We start from the raw sequence: 22,148 nt of genomic DNA, 5'->3' as shown, positions 1-22,148 counted from the left end.
GCGAGTAGTGTTCTTCAGCTCAGCGGTGAACTCAAGCAACGCTAACTGGCTGCGTAGTTAAACGCTCGTACAAACGACAGCTTTCACCTGCTCATTCTGTCGGGTGGTGGAGGTCCGTACGACATAAACCTGGGCCAGATCATTACGTGGCCTCGCGCAATGTCTACAGGAACTGGTCCGCGTTGACTCTCCAAGGAAGTGCCCGATATCTCCGGATCGCCTTCTTCTAAAGACCCCGAGGTTAAAGCTCGGTTCCTGGGGTGATCGGGCTGTTCACAACTGCGCAGTTCTCAAGCTTTGAAACGCCTTGCATTTATTTGCCCCTAAGAAGATCAGAGTCGTTAGAGATAGTTAAGCTTGTCCTGAAAACTCACCCCTTTAATCTGACCTTTACCCCCCACTAGTTCTGGCCGTTTACCCTGTGCAGGTTCTGTTCATTTCTCGGCTTTCCAGTGCACGGTGGCGCAACGGGATCTACGGACAAAACGCACCCCTTTATGAATGTGAATTATTAACATCATAATATTGTCCGCGAGCTCCCGTGTGCGTGAAGTTAATCAGAGTAACCGCGTCAGCTGGAGAACATCGGCAGAGGTGGACGGCGTGTGCGTGACTGCGTGCGTGCGTGACTGCGTGCGTGCGTGACTGCGTGCGTGCGTGACTGCGTGCGTGCGTGACTGCGTGCGTGCGTGACTGCGTGCGTGCGTGACTGCGTGCGTGCGTGACTGCGTGCGTGACTGCGTGCGTGCGTGACTGCGTGCCTGCGTGCGTGACTGCGTGCGTGCGTGACTGCGTGCGTGCATGACTGCGTGCGTGCGTGACTGCGTGCGTGACTGCGTGCGTGACTGCGTGCGTGACTGCGTGCGTGCGTACTCGGTGAGTTGGTCCAGCAGGGCCTGGCGCCCGGCCAGCTCGTCACGGAGCCGCGCCAGCTGCAGGAGATGCGCCTCCCTGTGGCTCTCCAGCTGCTGCTCCACCAACTCCTGGGCGGACCACACCAAGGCGCTCAGGGTCACCGCCGCGCGCACACATGTCTGCCTGTACGCGTGTGTGTGTGCGCGTGTGCGCGTGCGTGCGTGCGTGCGTGTGTCGAGCGCTCATGGTGCTGGCTACCCACCCCCTCGTGTGCCGCGGGGAGCGGTAGTGCCAAGATTTACGCGCTGCGCTACGAACCCGGCCACCCGAGTTCGATTCCCGCTCGCAGTCAACACCGGTGATTTTTATCTGAACTGGTACTGGGCCTCCCCTAGGTCGACTCAGCCTAAAATGAGTACCTGGTGCAATGTGTAAACATCGCCACCGGGAAGACAAAGGCGGTCGGGCGTGGTGTTGGCCACCCACCCGCCCCCATGTGTACTGTTCCGGTCTTCATAGGTGCTCGCCAACAGCACTTGCCCCAACAGTGTGTTCAGGTTATACGGGGGATCTTTGTCTTTGCGAGTGTGTGTGCATCAAGCGGTCGTGGTGCTGGCCACCCACCTCCGAGTGTGCCATGTGTCTGTCGGCTATCACAGGTGATACTCGCTAACAGCACTTGCCCCACCAGGCTGCTAAAGGCTATACGGTGAGTGTTGCCCACACAGCACCGTGGCAGATGTCACGGCACTTGTGTGGTGAAGGACTCCCCGAGGAAGGATGTCTTGGGGCTCAGCTCATTCAAGGTACTCTGTTGCCCAAGGATACCCTGGGACTCGCTGGTGCTGCTCTCTGTATGGCGACTCACTGCGAGTGCCGGATGGGTTTGTCTCGGGCTGTATCGTGGTGTTGCTATCTTGTCTGTTAACGCCACGGTGGCAAGATGTTAACTACCTCGCCTGGTATACAGGAGGTCGTGGGGTCGACACCGACCCTGACGCCTGCTGCTGTATATTTGGAGTTTGCATGTCTCTCTCTCTCCCCTTGGTCGCGTGGATTTTTCTCTCCGGGTCCTACGGTTTACCCCGCCACATTTAGAAACATGCATTTAGAGTATTTGGCTGCTATAAATTTCCACGCGATAAGCCACTTAATTTTGGCTATCATTTGTGGCCAGGTCACTTCTGAAAAAGAGCTACAGAGCTCAAGTGGTAAAATAAAAAATCGTTTCGTTTTAGTTTAGTCTCTCTCCCCCGTGTCTCCCTGCCCTCGCTCAACGGCAATGCACAGGGCTTGGATGCGAGAAACTCAATTTGACAACTTGAGAGCGAGAGGAAAATCGACGCGGGGGAAGGACATTACCTTCATCTCCCTCTCGCTCTGCATCTTGTCGAGATGCTCCTGCTCCTGGTCTCTGAAGGCCACGGCGCGCGCTTCTGCGGGGTTTCAGTCGGCCGTGTCAGAAATAAAACAAGAAACATTCATTCAGTGTCTCGGCAGTACCCACAGAATCAGAATCTCCATCGTGGAGAAATCCGATGCGCTCTGGAAGCCCCCTTTTCACAGATGCTGGTGTTGGCTGGCGAGTAGGACCACCTTGTGCTCGCAGCGTCACAACCTCCTCGTCGAGGGCGTCGAGGGCCTCCTGCAGGTGCCGCTTGCTCTGCTCGGACGCCTGCAGGTACTCGGACAGTGATCGCACCTTGGACTCGTGCTGCCAGGGGACGGCAGCGGCACACAGGGCACACGGCAAAGTCACCGGGGGCTACTTCCAAAGTCACCGGGGCTATAATAGAGGTTTATGAGTTAGATTGCGTAAATATATAAATGTGTCGTTAAAACCCGCCACCACCCGACACAGCCAACTAGTGAGGGTTGTCACGTAAACAGAGCGTGGCCAATTCGTCACTAGTACAGCACACCGGTGACGAATTGGCATGTTGTTTACGTGACAACCCTTACTAAGATGGCTGTGTCGTGTTGTGGCGGGTTTTAACGACACATTCATATATTTACGCGATCTAACCCAAAAACCTCTAATATGGATGATATTGGTCGCGAAAGCCTCCTCCGTGTTAAGCTCACTGGGGCTACTTAACAAGGTCATCATCGGGGCTACTTCCAAAGTCAGAAGAGACGATGACAGCCGGAGGTCGAGACTAACGATGGAGTGGCAGCCCAGAGGCAGGAAGGCGCCCGGATGTCTGTGGCCAAGGGAACGACCGAGAAACCTGATGGCGGTCGGGACTAGACTTGACGACACGTTGCGAGATATCGCAGCAGGCGGAAGAGAAGCAACGACGAGAACATTTGAAAGCACCGGCCGTTGACGTCGCAGAGTCCCAAATTGAGAACCACCCACGGCCAAAGCCGGCGCGAATGAGCGAACCGCCCGTCCGCCCACCCCCCGTGCGACTTGCTGGTGGTGCGTCTCTGCACGTGGCTCGAGGGCCGCAGCGCCACCACCCTGCGCTTCTCACAGACGGACACACGCCGCCGCCGCCGCCGGCGCTTGCCTGCGACGTGACGAGACGCGCGCCCTCCAGCTCCAGCGCCGTCGCCCGCGCTCGCCGCTCCGCGTCGGCGTGCTCCGCCTCGAGCTGCGAGGAGCGGCGCGTCGCCGACTTGGCCTCCGACTTGAGCTTGGTGAGGACGAGGCGCACCGTGGACAGGTCGTCCTCCGTACCGCCCGCCTGCTGCTCCGCCTGCACGGGACCACGGGACGGGCAGCGTCGCCCCGGCGGGGAGGGGGGGGGGGGGGTTCATTTCAGACGTCTCAAGCCCAGGCCAACGGCGGCGTCGCCCGTCTAAAGACGCGTTACGGGGGGTCTCGCTAACGCACGGGGCAGGGAGAACCGACGCCGTGCCGAGAGTAGATGGGGCAGTAGATGGGCGCCACGGTTGGCGAGATGTTAACTACCTCGCCTGATGTACAGGAGACCGTGGGTTCGATCCTGACACTGATTATGCCTGTGCATTTGGAGTTTGCATGTTCTATCGTCACTGATTTCAACAATTTTTTTTATTTCACCAGGTCAGGCCCACTGATCTACATAGCTCTTTTTCAGAAGCGACCTGGCCACAAATGATAGCTCAACGAAGTGGCTTATCACGTGGAACTGTACAGCAGCCAAATACTCCACTTGGCCACGTGACGATAGAACATGCAAACTCCAAATGCACAGGCATCGTCAGGGTCGGGATCGAACCCACGATCTCCTGTATACCAGGGCGAGGTAGTTAGTCTCTAATTTTTCTCTCGTCGTGTTTTTTAGTTGCTGTTGTAACTTTCTGACCCCCGCCCAATCTGCACATAGGTTGACAAATCGAGCTTCATGAAGCTCATCGGATCCCTCCCTCCCTCCAAATAAAGATTTCCGATTCGGCGGGGACGAGGCCCCCCCCCCCCCCACCTTGCCGTCGGCGGCGCCGCCGAGGGCGGCGTGGATCTCGGCGACGTCGCGCAGCAGCAGAGCGGCGCTCTCGGCCATCTTCTTGCGCTGGAAGGAACTCGACTCGTGCAGGCGGAGCAGCTCGGCCTCCACCGTGCTCAGCCGTGCCTGGACACGCGTACACACGGACACGTGTACACACGGACACGCGTGACGGCGGGCGTGCGGAGACAACGCACACGCGTACACACGGACACGCGCACACATGGACACGCGTACACACGGACAAGCGTGACGACGGACGCGCGGAGAGAACGGACACGCGTACACACGGACACGCGTACACACGGACACGCGTGACGGCGGGCGTGCAGACACACGGACAAGCGTGACGACGGGCGCGTGTGGACCGCGGACGCGCGGTGACAACGGACACGCGTAAGATGCGGGGTGCACAGCCCGAGGCCGTCCCTCACCGTCTTGCGCTGGAGGTCGAGCCGCAGCAGCGCCACCTCCTTGGCTCCCTCCTCCGCCTCCTGCGAGCGCGCGTCGTAGTTGAGCGCCAGCTCCTCGAGCGCCTGCAGCACCTCCTTGACCTCGTCGCGCGACGCCTCGTTCTCCCGCTGCAGCCGCGTCAGCTCCTCCCGCAGGCCGGCGTCGTCCCGCCGCGACCACGCCAGCATCTGGAAGCGCAGGCGAAGGTCCCCCCCCCCGCCCCCGTCCCCGCGTGAATCTCGCGCGCGCGCTTGCCGTGGCGAGTGCCGCTCGCGAGGATCCGTTAAAATCTCAGCGACCTTAATGGATCCGCGTGGCCAAACCCAACCCCCCGCTGGCACTCAATTCAGGCCAAGTCGACCTAGCGGAGGGCCCAGGATTTGTTCAAATATTCGTCGCGGCGATTCATTGGTCGCAAGCGGAAATCGAATTCGGACCGCCAAGTTCGTAGTGCAATGCGCGAACACACTGCACTGCCCCCCCCCCCACCCCCCCTACATTTCGCAGGCACGCAAGCACACACACAACAGTCGCACACACAGGATAAAGCCAATACACGAGGTCCTGAGAGTTCTTATTTAGCCCAAGGCCCGGGGTGCTCACCTCATCCTGCTCCATCAGCTGCTGCTTCAGCTTCTCCACCAGCAGAGCCTGCTGGTTGATGTCATCGTCCTGCCAACGCAACCGCACGCAAAGCCACCGCGGTCACTCGCCAGCGTCGTCTTTGAGCGCAGCAGACAACGGTGGCGTGCGCAGCGGTCAGCATGCTGAGCGACATAAGCCTGGCAAGCAGAGTTTAATTCTCAGCCGTGGCGAACGTAAGCGGCACAAACCTGCTCATCCCCCTTTCACCGACACCGACCGGCGTTGGCTGCCGCGGTGCACTACGGTGTGGTCAAACAACCCCCCCAATGACCGGTGTGGAGAGGCCTTCATCTTTGAGTGTGTGTGCGGGCGTTCGTCAAGAGGGCATTGGCCTAGCGTGTAGCGCAGCGTGTAGCGCAGTGTAGAAACTCAGGTTCGATTCCTTTTGCCAATAAAAAACTCCAGTGGCAATTGGCATCCGAGCCTGTACATGCAAATCCTTACCCCTTTGTGGACCTGCCCACGGTTGTTTGAGAGATCATCTGGAGCTCAACCATCACAATCCGATAAAAACCTAAAAACTGGCGGGTCACATGCACACCCTGTCCATCCGCCCAATCACAATCGTCATCATCATCATCATCGTCGCTTAATATTCACACCGTGCCTCCCACGCAGTACACATCGAGGCGCCCGCAGGCAGGGAACCACCCGGGGGCAGCCGTCCCTGCGTGGCACGAGGTGAACGCATTACCGGCCATCGGGCGGCGATGTTACCACGTGAATGATCAAATTCGGCAAACTTCGGGCACGCCTGAAGCAGATGTCAGCTACCGTCGCAATAAACGCACCCGCACGCGGGTCCGCGGGCATTAACCGCGAACACTCTTGCAACGGGGCCACTCCCGCACCTTGTCGTCGAGCTGGCGGTAGAGCTTGCGGAGCTGCTCCTCGACGATGCGAGGCTCCGCGTCGTCCAGTCCGGGGTACACGCCGATTCTGCCGCCGCCGCCGTCTCCCGCCTGCGGTGACGCCGGCGGCGAGGCCGACGGCACGGTGTCGCCCCGCGAGGGCGGAGCGCCCGGCGCCGCCTGCGCCACGTGGGGCCTCCACACGCCGCGCCGCTCCTCCTCTTCCGGCGACGGTGGCGGCATCATCTCGCCTGCGAAACACAACAAGCAGTTCTGAAGAAATGAGTTTTCAATCTAGATTTAAAAGTGCACAGCTCCAGCTGCTTCATGTTATCAGAAGGAAGAGCGTTCCAGACGGCCGCAGGAGCGCATCCGAAAGCGCGCGATGCAAAGACCGTCTTTGTTCGATCGGCAGCCAAAAGCAAGCCGCTGCCGCGAGGATGGCCGGGTGGATTTCGCGTGACGGTCTATTCTCCTCCACGAGATCGGCAAGGTATCGTGGTTGATTTGTGCGAGGCACTTTGTGCGTGACGAGTGCGACCTTGTAATGTATTCGTTCGGCAGATGGAAGCAAATGCAGCTCGGCGAGCACCGGACGGACACAGGTCAATGCCCCATCCAAGGCATTGTTGGTTTTATTTTAAGTTAGAACAACAAAAATAATAATTAATAAAATACAACGGAACAAAAATACTGACGCGACCCCACCAGGCTACAAACAATGGGGGGGGGGGGGGGGGGGTGCAGCCCACGACCTCCGACCTGCCGTACCATTGCGCCACCGCTGGAGCTCCGCCTCGAGGCTGCGGATGGTGCCCTGCAGGCTCTTGTTCCGCTCCCTCTGCTTCTCGTATTTCTTCTTCCACTGCTCCGCCGTCAGCTCCAGGTTCACCGTCACCGTGTTCTTGATCATCTTCGCCCTGCCGAGGTTCCACCGGGGGTGGCGCGCGTGCACGGGTGAACACACGCACACACACGCACTGGGAGGGGGGGCACGGGGTCCCCGTCGCTTTTGCTAGCCGCTAAGACTTTTAACCGGGGAGGGGTCCATCCCCGTGACCGGGTCGCCGTGGGAACGCGCCCGGCAGAGGTCGCAACCGGGTACCCGTACCCTACCCGATACCCGTACCCTACCCGATACCCGGCTACGGGTAGCCGATTGCGACCCTTGTGTGGCCAATTACGGGTACGAGTAGGCCGTGAGTCACTGGTGAGTAACCGTTTGTCACTCATTTCGGGTAGGGTACGGGTACGGGTAGGGAACGGGTACGGGTAAGGAATCAAAACCCGTTTGCGACCTCTGGCGCCCGGTCTTCGGCAGGCCGTGGAAGCTAGTAAGCAGAGCTGAGCCTGGATAAGGGGAGAGGGTGTCTTGGATCGGCAACCAGCGCGCAAGCACAAAACCTGGATGTGTTCAATTTATTTCACACCCTACGTAGCCAATCGTACTAAATGGAGGTGCAGTGTTGAGTCTATGTGCAGTGTTGAGTCTGTGGGTAGCGTTAGTCTATGGGCAGTGTGTATGTTGAACTTCTTTCGCATGGTACGTAGCCAACCGTGCTAATCCGAGGTGTGGGAGAAGGACATCTAAAACAGAAGAAGCAGTTTTAAAGAAATTCGTTTTCAATCGAGATTATTTAAAAGTGCATAGCCTCCAGTGGCTTCCTAACATTGAATGGAAGAGCGTTCCGGACTGCCGCAGAAGCAGCGCATCTGAAAGCGCCGCACGATGCGGTGACAACAAATCTATTGCTGCATCGTACCATGCTCTGACGTGCCCTGGTCCAAGCTCCCCACCTGCACCACCGCGTTCTAAAATCTTTTTCTTTCAGAAGGAATTTCCCGTTTTAACTCGACCACTTTTAACCAAACCCCCCCCCCCTCCCGCCCATTGTCATCGATGCAAAGCGCCTTTGAGGTTTGACGACGAAAGGCGCCGCTACAGAAGCTGCGACCGTCGTCGTAACGTCACCACCACCGTGGCGGTGGTGGCAGCGCTTGCTACTGCAGCTGCTGCACCTCTGTCCGAACATCAGCGTGGACTTGGTCTCCGCCTCGCTGCTGGCGCAGGGCGAGCAGCAGATGATGATGGTCGTGCGGCAGTTGCCGCCCAGCGAGTCCTTGAGCACGCGAGTCATCTTGCTGTCGCGGTACGGCACGTACGCCTTCTGCGCTCCGCGGAAACGAGCGGCAACAATGTACGTGAGTTTGTGTGAGAGTTGAACTTCTTTTGCACCGTATGCCGATCGGAGTGTTGCGACCGTGCTAACAGGAGCCGCGACAAGTACAAAGATCCCCCCCCCTTCGTATACCCTGTAATAGAGGCGAGTGAGACTGTTAGTGAGCACCTATGAAGGCCGTCACGGCACACGAGGGGGTGCGTGGCGAGCACCACGCCCGACTGCCTTTGACTCCCCGAGCGCACGATGTTGACACACCGCACCAGGTACTCATTTAAGGCCGAGTCGACCGATTTGTAGGCTCAGTGCAGTTTCAGATGCTCGTCACCGTTGTTGGCCGTGAATGGGAACCCAACTCGGGTCGCCGGGTTCGTGGTCCAGTGCGCTAATCGCTACACTACCGCGCTCCCCATAGCAGTGGCGATTTAATCACCCCACACGGTCATTAAAGAGAGTCTCCCCCCCACTCCGTCTGCTCAAAACCAGCAATGGACCAGTGCTCTTTGAACCATTGGCACAGCCCTATGAACAGCGATGGGGAATTCCACATCCATATGGGACGCTCTCTCAATAGGAAATTAAATGTGCAATTCCTATGAACCATTTCCCGTTCCGATGACGTGCGTGTGTACGTCATTCAAACGGAAACGGATTTTTTTTTTTACTTTATCGGTACCGAGTCTCCCACAAGGCCATTACGGGAGGACATGTGGCACAGTTTGGCGCCAGCTATCATAGTGCGGTCGTGTCGCTACAGTTGTCTGCGGCGAGTACAACGTAGTTAAAAACGACGGCGCTCCGCCACCCCTCTAAATAAAATGAACGCCAAGCTGCCCGCGCGTTCCGAGATTCAGCGGTGAACGGGCGAGACACCCACCCTGCAACTTGCAGTCGCCTCGGAACCGGAAAGGGTTAAGCGGCACTTATTTTTTGGCAAAAGAAAAAAATGTCGCGCTTAATTTCTCGCTCAGTATCCCCCCGGCTGGTTGTTTGGGCCGGATTAGACCACGTGTCACCCCCCTGCCCTCACCGTCGTCACTGCCGAAAGGGGGTAAAGGAAGGGGACCAACGGGAAGCTCACGTTTCCCTCGGACAGCGCGGATATGACGTTGCCCAGCGCCGACAGCGACTTGTTAATGTTTTTCGCTTCGTCCAGCAGAGCTCCCTCGGCTCCCGTCTTGCTCACCTGCGGTCGAGACGCCACGGGGTACAGGCTCGGCGTTCAGCGGCACACGAGAGAGAAAGAAGCGACGCACGCTCTATAATCTATCCCCTTCCCCTGCGCATCGGTTTAATTGCAAGCGTGCGGCTCTCTCGTAAAGCGCCGTCAATAAAAAAGGATCGCCGTTGTAAAAAAAAAAGAGGGCGGGGGGGGGCGCTCACCTTTTCGCTGCCGGCGAGATCCACCAGGTAGAGCTTCCCGCTGAGCTTGGTCTCCGTGAGGATGTTCTCCTGCTTGACGCTGATCAGGAACACGCAGTGGCTTCGCGAGCTGTGCTCGTTCATGTCTGCGGCAGGCGGAGGGAGAAAAAGGAGTGGGCCCAACCAAGTCGCTTGCGGTGGCTCACCCGCGCGGTTGGCATACGTGGGCGCAAGGAGTGAAACGTACGTGTGTACGTACGTACAGTACGTATGTATGTATGTAGAGCTTCTTTCGCACCGCCGTACGTAGCCAGCCGTGCGAAATGGAGGTGCGGGGGAAGGACAACAAACTAACCAGGAAAAGCAGTTCTAAAGAAATTAATTCTCATTTCATTACGGAACTTTTTTTTCGTATATTTACAAGTGCGAGGGCAAGTCGTGCGGCAGGGTGGCACAGCGGGTCGCACTTCTGCGTGGCAGCACGGAGAGCCAGGGTTCAATTTCTGACTCGGGTGCCTTTCTGCGTTTGTAGGGTCTCTCTCCCCCCCGTTCTGCATAGGGGCTTCCTTGGAGTTCTCCGTGTTTCCTCCCATAGCTGAAGAAAGTCACACGATTTAACCGGCATCGGGCCAACATCCCAAACGCTGTGAAATGACCCCGCGGATTCCTCGAATGATACTGCACCCAGCGGCATCGACCCCCCCCCCCCCCCCGTTGTGAAACCCTCCCGTGAGCGAGCGTCGAGAGTCGTCCTTGGTGAGCGAGCGCACCGACAGCAACGAGCCCGAATTCAACGAGAAATCCCTCTCACTTGTGACGGACACGTGCCGGTTGGACTTCCCCTCGTCCACGATGTCCATCACCTCCTCCGGACTGGAGACGAACCTTTCCGTGCAGCCCTGTGCAGCGCGGGAGGGGCCCCCCGCGTCACCGGCGTCGCCACGCATCGGCGTTTGGACACGCGCACAAAACACACGTTTGGCTTCTGTTTAACACCACGCAGGCTTTCGCGACCAATATTGTCAACAATAAAAAAAATTTCGATTGAAAGCTTTCGTGACTGCAGGGATTCATCTTGGTCCTTTCGGTAAAGTCACGTAGAAGGGAAATAATAAAAATAAAACATAATAATATAATATAATAATTATTTTATTATGTTTTATTTGTATTACTTTATTATTTCCCTTCTACGTGACTTTACCGAAAGAACCAAGAAAATAAAACAAATATTTGGGGGTTAGATCGCGTAAATATTGTGTCGTTAAACTCCCGCCCACCGCCCGACACAGCCAATTAGTGATGTTACAATTGGTTACTGCTTCAGCACACCGGTGTGTTGGAGAGCACACGTGGCTTCAGCGGGGCGCTAGTCTGTCAACAATCCTGAATATGATCCAAGTCATCAACAGGTCTCCCTCTGCTCATTGGCCGTGTATTCCTTTGCAGAGCAAAACATCATCTGTACATTTGTCCATCCATCCCTATCTCCCTCCAGCCAGCCAGAAAAACTTTCTTACAACGCATTACGACGACGATCCCCACTTGTGAGTCGGGCGGCCACCACCACCACAGTTGATGAGTACATTCACACCGATAAATAAATCCACAATATCAGGCGGCGCAGCTGCGAGACCACTTAATGCGCAATCCGTGGATTTCAAATTTCAAATCCTGGCGAACAGCGTTGAGGTGACGCTCTCCATTAAGCGTATCCGCAACTCCGTTTAGCACAGTTCGCTACGTACGGTGCGAAAGAAGTTCAGCATACATACACACTGCCCATAGACTAACAATGCCCACAGACTCAACACTACCCACAGACTATCACTACCCATAGACTCAACATTGCCCACAGACTCAACACTGCACCTACGACTAGCACGGTTGGCTACGTATGGTGCAAAAGATGTTCAACACACACATACATTCACCCCGCTTTCCAGATTAGGTCCACACCCTCTCAAAAAAACCTAAACTTGCATTGTGAAAAGGGAAAACTTTTTCCGCTTCTCTGGTCCATTACTCTTTCCCTGTAGCTGTATCGGTTGTAGATTCATAATCAGAATGATAAAAAAACTTTCAATCAATCTTCACCATTTTAATGCGATGGTATGTGACGTTACCTTGACGTAGGGAACCCTGTTCTTGTCCTCGTGAACCAACAAGTTCACCTTGTCCACTGCCGTGAGAAGGCGCACGCACGGAGAGGCATGCGTGTCATTGTAGCTCAGGAAATGAACGGCGCAAGGCAAATTATATGAGGCTGCAAAATTGAATGACCGCACCGCAGGCAAGGATGCAATGGATCCGTTGTACACAAGTGAGATTTCGATGTAAAGCTTTTGTGACTGCAGGGATTCATATTCTTGGTTCTTTCGGTAAAGTCACGTAGAAGGGAAATAATAAAAGAAAACAAATAAAACATACTATTATTTTATTTTTATTATTTTATTATTTCCCTTCTACGTGGCTTTACCGAAAGAACCAAGAACACAAGTGAGATTGTGGCTTACCGTCTAAGAGGTCTCGGATTTTATCCAAGTATATTTCAAAGTATGAAACCTACAGTCAGAATAAAAAAAAACATTTGATGTGAGCACATTTAAATATTCATATCCAACACTCAAAACACTATTTAATAATGTGCAATCCACGTGTATATATATATACACATGGCTGAACATGGCACAACTTGTTTGTGACGAATTGTCCAAAGCCCTTCGTTTAATTTGTGCAGTAATTGGTGACCAGTTTGGGACACGAATAACGGTTGGCCACAGGTGAAAATGTTCACTGATTGCCCCGGATTCTCATCTTGGGTGGCTGGCTGGATTCAAACGAAGGCTTTTAGTGGTGCTGGCTCCGGTCGTACTGGACACGTGTGAAAAAGAGCGTCACAGCTCATCAGATTCCTCCTCCGGTCTAAAATACTGATTCTGAGGCCTCTGGCAGGACGCAAGCCCTCCCCCCGAGCTGCCTGACCACCTCTGAAATGTTAAAACGACGGACCGTAATAATCACGGTAAAACTATCATGTAAATTGACGCACTCGCTTACAAAGCACGAGCAACCATGAGATGCTGCGGAGAGAGAGATTTGCGTGAACATTAAAACGGAAAATGCAAAAGGGAAATGCAAATGAACGTAAGAAAATTGCACAAACAAGCTTTGGCTTGCAGCGACGAAATCGGCTCGCGTGCAACTACTCGATAGATCGCTCCATTGCAGGACCGTGAGAGATGGCGACGGCCTTCATCCAGCAGCGGATTGATCATGGCTGACGAATACGATGGCGACGTATGTACCGTGTGTTGAACTTATTTCGCACCGTACGTAGCCGATCGTGCTAATCAGCGGGTGCAACGATGAAGCTTCCTGCGTCCTCGCTGCCACCCGCAAGGTTTTCGTTTCGCTCTTTTCCCCGTCACCTCGTGGCTGACCCGCGGCACGGCGAGCGATCGAGCGAGCGACGGAGCAAGCGGGCAGGGTGGCAAGTCATCGGGAGGGGGCTGACCTTGATGTGGAACTCCAAGTGCTCGTCCATGGAGTAAATGTAGTTGAAAATGTCCCGCGCAATCCTCGGAATGATGCCCATGAGCTCCGGGTCGTTGAGGTCTCCCTGAACGCGACAAACAAACAACGGCCGAGACGTCAGCGTGCACAGCACAGCAGGAGGTGTCGTCACGCCGACTCAAACATGCGTAGCCGTGTCATTGAAAAGAATCCTGTGATTTGGATAATAGAGCGAGCGAAATACCGCGCAGTACTGCACCACATATCCAACCGTCACAAATCAGCCCGGGCCAGTTAACCCGCCGAGACCCAGTTGGAGTACTTATCTGTGATGTAATTCTCGATACATTTTGTTACTTATAAAGTGCAGTGAAAGTAATTTTCCCACATTTATTTTGATCCAGTAGCGGATGTGTGAATGCTCTGTCATTTCCCACAGGCGGTCACATATCCGGCTGTACTGCAGTCCCCAACGAGTCGGATACGCGACGTAGCGGTTTATAATATTTATTGTAAAAAACACATAGTGTCAGCTGGTAACTTATGCCGGCTAATGCACAGATGTGTAAACGTATGGGCAAGACGAGAAAAATACTAAATAATAGTAATACAGTATTCTACCGTTATTCATCAACTTGCTATCCGCAATTTTGGTTATCCGCGAATCGCATCTGGAACTCTACACTACTGCATCAAAAGAGAGAGAGAGAGAGAGAAATAAGATGATGAGATAAAGTGATGAGAGATAAAGTGATGAGAGAGCATGCGATGCGAGAATGTGACGAGATAGTGATCAGATAATTTTCATGTATTGAATAGCTTATTTACATATTTATTTAACGTAATTAATAAAAATGAAAGATTTTCGTCATCCAATATCATTTTCCGCGAAATTTGCTTTGCACGAGCATCTCCGGAACGTACCACTCGCGAATAACAAGGGAATAACTGGAGTAAATACGACCAAATACAACTCTAAGAACGAACGTTACCACAAACAAACAAAAGTTGCGATTCGAACGCTTCGGCAGCATTCACACTGCGATGGAACCGGACGAGACGCATCGTGAGGGGACAATTTGTCCCATCGCTAAAATAACCTGGGACGAAAATGAACATTCGCAAAACACAGGCATTCATTCGGGTCCATAGCCAGTCCTCATATACGGGTTCAATGAAATGAACTTGAACTTGCATTACTCTACTAATCCGGAAGCCCGAATTCAGTCTCCGTGCTTTTTAGAATTCAAATGTTGTCCCCACAACCCCCCATGCCTCCCATTAGCACGGCTGACTACGTACGGTGCGAAAGAAGTCCAACATACGTACGTGCTACATACAAACACCGGATGAGCACTCTTTGCCAAACACAGATTTGCGTGGGTTGACCAATTTTGACCTTGGCTGAAACGTGCCGCACGATACACAAGAAGGGCCCTTCACTCGGAGGTCACTCCCCCCCCCCCCCCGCCGCAGGCGACCGGGCCTGGCGAAGTGAGATCGGGGGACAACGAGAGAATTTCCATCACGTAGCGGCATTCCAGGCGTGCTCGTGTGCCGTCGAAACCGACGTCGGAGTGCGCGAATGTACGCAACGTGCACGCGTACTGCCCTTGGGGCAATCCGCTGCTGGATGAGGGCCTCCCCATGCCGTGCGAGGCCATGGGGGGGGAGGGGCGGGGTTAAGCGACTACACTTCACCGTGCTGGTGAGGGCGGGTTGGTGAAACTGGGGGGGGGGCTTGGACGTGGCAGCATAGAAGTACCGTGCGACAAAAAATGCCTAAATTTCGATGTAAAGCTTTCGTGACAGCAGGGATTCATCTTCTTGGTTCTTTCGGTAAAGTCACGTAGAATGGAAATAATAAAATAATGAAAATACTACATTTTATTTATTTTTATTATTTCCATTCTACGTGACTTTACCGAAAGAACCAAGAAGAAGAAAACTGCCTATAGAATGAAATCCATTTACAGATACCCCACTCATAAAATAGGAATACATTGCGAGTAGAGAAAGCAATCTTTAATTTCAAAGCCTCGTCTCCGAAACCAATCTCAATGCACTTGTTGAATCGTTGTCAACGCCTCTCCCTCTGTAATCCGTGAAGCCATCGCCTTCACAACACTGTTGAGAGTGAAGTTATTAGAAATCAGTGGGGTATCTATAAATGGATCGCCACGTGCGCTATAAAAACTTTAATCCAAAGAGTGCCTCAAGCGTAACAACCGTGAATAGGTGACTTAACAAACAAACAAAAAATCTACATCTGTTTTTTTATCCAATAGTTTATATCGGACGCCAGAAATGCTCTGCATGAACACCCAGTGTCTCAATGTAGGCACAAGCAGCCACCACCCACCCACACTCAAAACATCATAACAGCTCATTATGTGAGTGTTTTTACGAGTACTGTACAGAGAGAGCCTTTCTGCCACCCCAAAGTATTGCGCCAGCAGCTCTGCCCCGTGCACACGCAACGTGTTATCGGATACTCCGTGCCCACGGACAGAAATAGCGGTCAAGTGCGGTCTTCAATGGCAGCGCCACTTTATTCTAAATGTCAGGCTTTCCTTCCATCAGCCGCGGCGGATTACTCCAGCCCCAGACGTATTGCTGCGCACGATTCGTTTACTCTGCGAGCATCTCCGGAGACGGGCAAACAACAGCTGAAGAATGGGAGAATACTTGGAGCAGCAGCTGCAACAAGGGTTCGATTCAAGGGTACCGAATGAACCAAACCCATTAAAGAGAGTTCGCTTTAACAAGCCAAAAAGCCTCTCCCACCCAGTCAAAGTCAATATAATATCCTGTTCAAATGCGGATTGAGGTGGTACTTATCTCCAAACCCAGTTCTGAACCCGAAGTGGAATTTACACATTCCTATGATAGGGAGCGAGTTTATCCATAGGACAACCGTCATTGCATGTATGTACGTTGAACTTATTTCGCACCGTACATAGCCAACGGTGCTAATTGGAGGGTGTCGACAGCCTGGCAATCATGTTATCGACCCCGGAGGGACGATGGGCTCAGTTGAACCTGCCAACCACGATTTGAACTCGCAGGAAATTGCTTGGACTTTTGACAGCATTCTTTCGTTCTTTTGCGACACAGCGTCCTGCTGCTACGGGTGACGTGACCGGGGCCTTCTGCCGCCCTGCATGGGCTAGCAAGGCCCCCCGCATTACCACTGTTGACGATGTGGAACTTAATCTCTGGACCCTGCATGGTAAGCCAGCTCGCTAGTCGGTGGCGGTCGTGCCATCACCACGTCGTAGGCTGCACGCAAATCGGTGAACCCGAGTAATTTCATTAATTCAGACAATGTCCAAAATTTATGGAAGCGCAAGGCCACCGCCACCACGACCACCTGGGAGACCGACACACGGTGAGAGAGCCTGTGCCCTTGGATGCGTCATTAACTTTCAACTGCAAGATCCGACCGTGTCCGTCCGGCGCTCGCTGAGCTGCATTTGCTTCTGGTTGACAAACGAATACATTACAAGGTTGCACTCATTATGCACAAAGTGCCTCACACAAATGAACCACGATACCTTGCCGATCTCGTCAAGGAACATAAACCATCACGCGAACTCCCGTCATCCTCGCAGCGGCTTTTGGGTAGACATCGAACAAAGACGGTCACTGCATAGAGCGCTTTCAAATGTGCGTCTGCGGCCATCTGGAACGCTCTTCCTTGCTATATTAGGAAAGCCCCTGAATATATGCGCTCTTTTTTCTAGATTAAAAACTCATTTCCTTAGAACCACTTTTTGTGTTTAGTTTGTTGTCCTTCCCCCCACACCTCCGATCAGCACGGTTGGCTACGTACAGTGCAAAAGAAGGTCTGCAATACATACAACCAAAAATATATCACTCGTTTAAAAATACATAAATTATTACTTTCCGTCCCCTCCACCCCGCAAAACTATCTATTTTAGCCCCCCACGAAGCTTTATTTTCACCTGTCGCCCGTGCGGTGCCCCACTTTCCCGTGCGGTGCCCGTTGGCCATTGGTATTTTTGCCTTGTGACCATCTACGACAGCTGTCGTGGGCCGGCGGCTCAATCGGCTCGTCAGCGGAGACGCACGCGGCGTTCATTCCAGACAAAGCGGTGGCGTAACGCGCACAGCACGCGCGTGTCGCCTCTGCGGATGCGTTCTCCTTGGCTGCCAGGCGGAGAGGCAGGGCTTGTCAGGACGTGAAACGTACGTGGTTTGTTTTGACTTGACGATTTTTATTTTACCCACCGAGCTATGTAGCCATTTTACCAGAAGTGACCTGGCTATCACAAATGATAGCTCAACGAAGCAGCTTGTCACATTAAAATTAATAGCAGCCAACATATTATAAACGCATGTTAATTCTAAATTTGGAGGGAAAAACCGGAGGACCTGGAGAAAATTACAGGCACCTAACCCGCTGCACACGGGAATCTAACTCGCTACACGTGGGCACCTAACTCGCCACACACTGAAATCTAACTCACTTACACACAGGCGCCCGGTGCTATCTCGAGTTGCATGCTGGGGGTTTAACGCCTGAGAGCGATCGCCTCGATTTTCCAATGTGGTTTATCCCAACCATGACATCGGCCTCACGTTTCATTTGGAACTCTCGCGGAGCAGAGCAACCCTTCTGCGCGAGACAACGGCCCCTCGGTCGCGGACACTCCAGCCGAGATATCCTTGCAAAGCTTTCCCACATGCACTGCCGCCGAGACCACTCCTCATCGCACGACAGTCAAACCACTCGACATTCATTCCCAGCCATTCCCATAGCCGTAATGTCACCGAATTGAGTACGGGACAAACTTCTACGCGATGGGTTTTTTTCGCGTGCGATCCTTGCGGTTACTCAGGCCGAGGACGTGAAATCGCTGCGTAGGTGGCAACCTGGATTCACAGCCAGCGATCCAGCAATGCCAGAGACGTATGTATGAAGTACGAAGAGAGAAAAATGATACCTCCATCGTGTGAGTTTTTCCGGACGATGTCTGACCGTAGGCGAATATCGTCCCATTGTAGCCTTCCAGGACATCTGCAATGACACGTTTGCTTGGCTTAGGAATGTTGAATGCAACGCTTAGGAATCGTTTGACGTCACAGCGTTCTCCAATGCATTGGCAAGCGGGCATGTCGACATTGCCGAACAGTTGGCGCACATGTTCAAATGTTTAAAATATCATCGGCACAAGCCTATTGGCCCAATAGTATAAACGGGTATACAAGAATTTTGATTTAAAGCTTTCGTGACTGCATGGATTCATATTCTTGGTTCTTTCGGTAAAGTCACATAGAAGAGAAATAATAAAAGAATACTTCTAAAAAACAATAAAAATTCACACGACGTTTCGACTGCAAGAAAATTTTCTTGCTGTGGATTTCACACCTGATGATGAATGCTTGCGTTGCAGTCGAAACGTCGTGAGAATTTTTATTGTTTTATATATATATTATTTTATTATTTCCCTTCCACGTGACTTTACCGAAAGAACCAAGAATAGGGTATATACAAGAAGATATTTGATCGCCGTTGGTGGGTAGCATGTGGTGGGGTAAAGTGCGAGTGCTCCCAACACGTCCAAACGTCTGGCCAGCTCTGAAGAGGAGGTGGAAGTTTCTTCTCTGGCGGTGCCGTTTCGAGCGCCCTCTAGTGGAGGCACTGCCGCCAGCAGTGACGTGAGCGAGCACTTGCAGGGCTGCGCCTTTACATCGTAGCCACAATGCAGTATTCAATTGGTAGCTTAACTTTATTTATTTTAAAAATCTGTTTATATGTTAACCTCGCCGTGTTTCATGCAAATTTTACGAGAGACGGCGCCAACGTAAGTCATTCATTATCACAGACAATTGCAGTAACGGCCACACGATTTGAAAAGCAATGCGAATATATAAATAATCGGCGATCCATTTATTGTTATAAGGTGTGTGTATATATGTATATAATTCTCCACTTCTTACTTTATCATCAACATCGGTGCGGTGATCCACCAACCTTCGCCGCCTCCGGTGCCGGATTACAGACACGCGCCACCGTCCACGTGTACAGTAGTCAATGGATCATCCGGTACTTTTAAGATATTGCCCACAGCTTACGCAGGCCCATATATTTTGCACGGTGCGCCGTCAGGTGAGGAATTGCAAGCTTGGACAAAAAATAAAAATAAAAAGCTAAATAATTCACCGGTAATTAGTGAGCGATTCGGTCGAACGAGCAGCAAGCGGGCTTTGTTTTTAATGGCAGTCACGAGTTTCGAACGTGGGAAAATGTTGGTGGTTAAAAAAAGTGCGAGCCCGCGTGGCCACAAGTTTAACCTTTTACGATTGCGCGGGCACACGCGTTGTAAACTTGCTCTTGCATGGCCTCCGAGGAGAAGACTCGGTCGAAGACGAACGGCTTCCCCTAAGGTGGGCGGTGGGAGAGACAGAGACACAGAGAGAGGAAAATACACAAACACATGTTTAAAATCAAGACGTACAAACAGTCCTTTCATTGTCGTGCATTTAGTTTGTTTTCCCCCCTCCCCCGCACCTCCAATTTGCACGGTTGGCTATGTACGGTGGTGTTAAAGAAGTTCAATCTGCACACATACATGTCGTGTACATACATACATACATCGTAAGGGGCTACTTTAAAATTTTAATTTTAATTTTTTACCTACGTGACTTTACCGAAAAAACCTAAGAATATGAATCCTTACAGTCACGAAAGCTTCAAATCTAGAATTACTTTAAAATACTTCAGCACGCTGGTCAGTGTGGGTCGGTGAAGGGAGGTGGTCCAGGACCGGTTCAGGTATAACTCGCCACAAAGTTTTAGCCACAGCCCTGGGAATCAAAATCAAGTAGCTGGGCTCACAGCGCTTTGACCTTACTTCCCCATTCTGGGCAATGTTGGGTTGGTCAACGGGTGGGCCAAGACCAGTTCAGATATTCCTTTGCCACTTTTGTTCGCCTTGGCCTGGACTCCAACTTGGATTCGCCGGGTTCAAAGCGCAGTGCGCCAAGCACTATCCTCAAGTTCCACAAAATCTAGGGCTCAAATTCAGGCAATCCCTCCAATTCAACTCGCCGCTCTAATACTGCTCATGACAAGGTCTTCCCACCTCAAAGCTAAACATCTCTTTGATGGAATTGGCCAAACACCCCGATGCAGGACCCTCCTGAAAAAGTCTTCAGAATCGGTGGGAATGTCCTGGACAAACAAATGTCTTTAGTATTCTTATTATGTCAAGTTGAACTGCTGGGCATTACAAATTGTACACTATGTGCAATACGCAAGTACAGACGCTGCAGAGCCATTGCCTTTGGGTAGATATTGTTTGTAAGAAGACGGCCAAACAATTCTCTCATAGTTGCTGTGCGGGAGATGCGTGCGGTGGCTTGTGAAAACGCCCAGGCAGATGCCTGGGTTGTGGTGTCACGCTCGGGAGGGCAGCTATTGCAAGCACTGCCGAATGCCGCGCAGTAATGTCTGAACTTAGCACACAACTGTTACCCGACACATCCTGACATCTTCAAGTCAAAAAATGTCTCCCTGGCCAAGAACTCAACATTTCCACCACTGGCTTCGGAATCACTAACGCAGTTGAGCACAAATTATAGTATTCGCTCTAAGCCTTATGAGACTGTTGGGGCAAGTGCTGTAATAGCGAGCAGCACCTATGAAGGCCGGCACGGCACACGAGGGGGTGGGTGGTCTCCCCAGTGGCGATGTTTACACTCCGCACCAGGTACTCAATTGGGGCAGAGTCAACCTAGGGGAGGCCCAGGACCGTGTTCAGATAATCGTCACTGGAATTGGCCGTGAGCGGTAATCGAACTCAGGTCGCTGGGTTCCTAGCCGCTACACTACTGGTCCCCCCCCCCAACTTAGTGCACACACACACACATACACGTGTGTGTGTGTGCACGTGAGGAGCAGATGGAGTACACGGTGCGCGATTGCTACATCCCACACAGTGCTACTCTGTCTCTTGTGCAGTACTATTGCAACGTCCGCATTGACAATTGGTTCTTGTGTTGCACTCCGTTTTCGAGCAAGCGTTGCAAAATTATTCACAGTTTACCATTGCAAACTGCCAATAGGCCGATTTGACTTAAAACTTATTTTTATTTGTGTGTGTGGAGACACAGAAGGGAGTTTTGCGTTCAAATGTAGTGTTGTGACTATCTCAGCAGGCACATCTGGGTAGAAATGTGTTCCAAATAAAACACCATTCTCGGCTTGACAGCGGATTTGGCCTTCAACTGGTTCCTTGGGTCGTTACTAAAAGCATCTATCTACCCACAGCACATACACATTTTCACGTATAGAGAGCGGTTGGGTTTTTGCACGTTCATTAGGATTATCCTACGGCGCCACTGGTCCCATCCAAAGCAATGTGGAATTTCCACTGCTGACTCGAGACATTACTCGTTGTAGTGGCATGAACACTCGCTCATCATCGGACCTCCTTTGCCAGTACCAAAATATACTAATAGGGGTTTTCCCCTTTTTTCTGGCAACAAAACTGACACCTTTTGCAAGGAATAATGCTTACATTAACCACAATACTTGCAGTCAAATGCACACCATATGAGACTAGGCTCCAAAGAAAGCTGTCTCTGGTGTGGACCAATCAGTTTCAAAGACAATGCATAAATTATCAGAGTATTGTTTTTTGTTTGCATTTGACTGCAAGTATTGTGGTTAATGTAAGCATGATTCCTTGCAAAAGGTGTCCGTTTTGTTGCCAGAAAAAAGGGGAAAACCCCTATTAGTAATAACACTCGCTCACTTTGCCTCGACGATATTTGCATTCTCCGCGCATGCACGTGCATATTTTTTTCGCGATACTACAACTCCG

General features: G+C 52.3%; 1 protein-coding gene across 2 annotated transcripts in view; it reads right to left on the bottom strand.

Annotated features, from left to right (window-relative positions):
* The window catches only part of LOC144729151 (kinesin heavy chain-like), a 38,998-nt gene that overhangs the window by 12,013 nt on the left and 4,837 nt on the right, over positions 1-22,148 (bottom strand). For both annotated transcript variants that reach the window (XM_078609129.1, XM_078609128.1), the window contains exons 3-20: positions 19,615-19,702; positions 18,264-18,337; positions 13,295-13,399; positions 12,294-12,342; positions 11,904-11,959; positions 10,592-10,679; positions 9,802-9,926; positions 9,500-9,604; positions 8,258-8,406; positions 7,010-7,158; positions 6,239-6,489; positions 5,346-5,414; positions 4,724-4,930; positions 4,269-4,415; positions 3,372-3,560; positions 2,452-2,569; positions 2,218-2,291; positions 874-983 (exon numbers count right to left, since the gene is read on the bottom strand). In XM_078609129.1, the coding sequence (XP_078465255.1) occupies positions 874-983; positions 2,218-2,291; positions 2,452-2,569; positions 3,372-3,560; positions 4,269-4,415; positions 4,724-4,930; positions 5,346-5,414; positions 6,239-6,489; positions 7,010-7,158; positions 8,258-8,406; positions 9,500-9,604; positions 9,802-9,926; positions 10,592-10,679; positions 11,904-11,959; positions 12,294-12,342; positions 13,295-13,399; positions 18,264-18,337; positions 19,615-19,702 (2,153 nt within the window). The remainder of the gene's footprint in view (positions 1-873; positions 984-2,217; positions 2,292-2,451; positions 2,570-3,371; positions 3,561-4,268; positions 4,416-4,723; positions 4,931-5,345; positions 5,415-6,238; positions 6,490-7,009; positions 7,159-8,257; positions 8,407-9,499; positions 9,605-9,801; positions 9,927-10,591; positions 10,680-11,903; positions 11,960-12,293; positions 12,343-13,294; positions 13,400-18,263; positions 18,338-19,614; positions 19,703-22,148) is intronic.

The sequence above is a fragment of the Lampetra planeri genome, chromosome 31 (genome assembly GCF_965212315.1).
Source record: "Lampetra planeri chromosome 31, kcLamPlan1.2.h2, whole genome shotgun sequence".
Lineage (NCBI taxonomy): Eukaryota > Metazoa > Chordata > Hyperoartia > Petromyzontiformes > Petromyzontidae > Lampetra > Lampetra planeri.
This window is presented reverse-complemented; position numbering and strand designations above follow the sequence as displayed.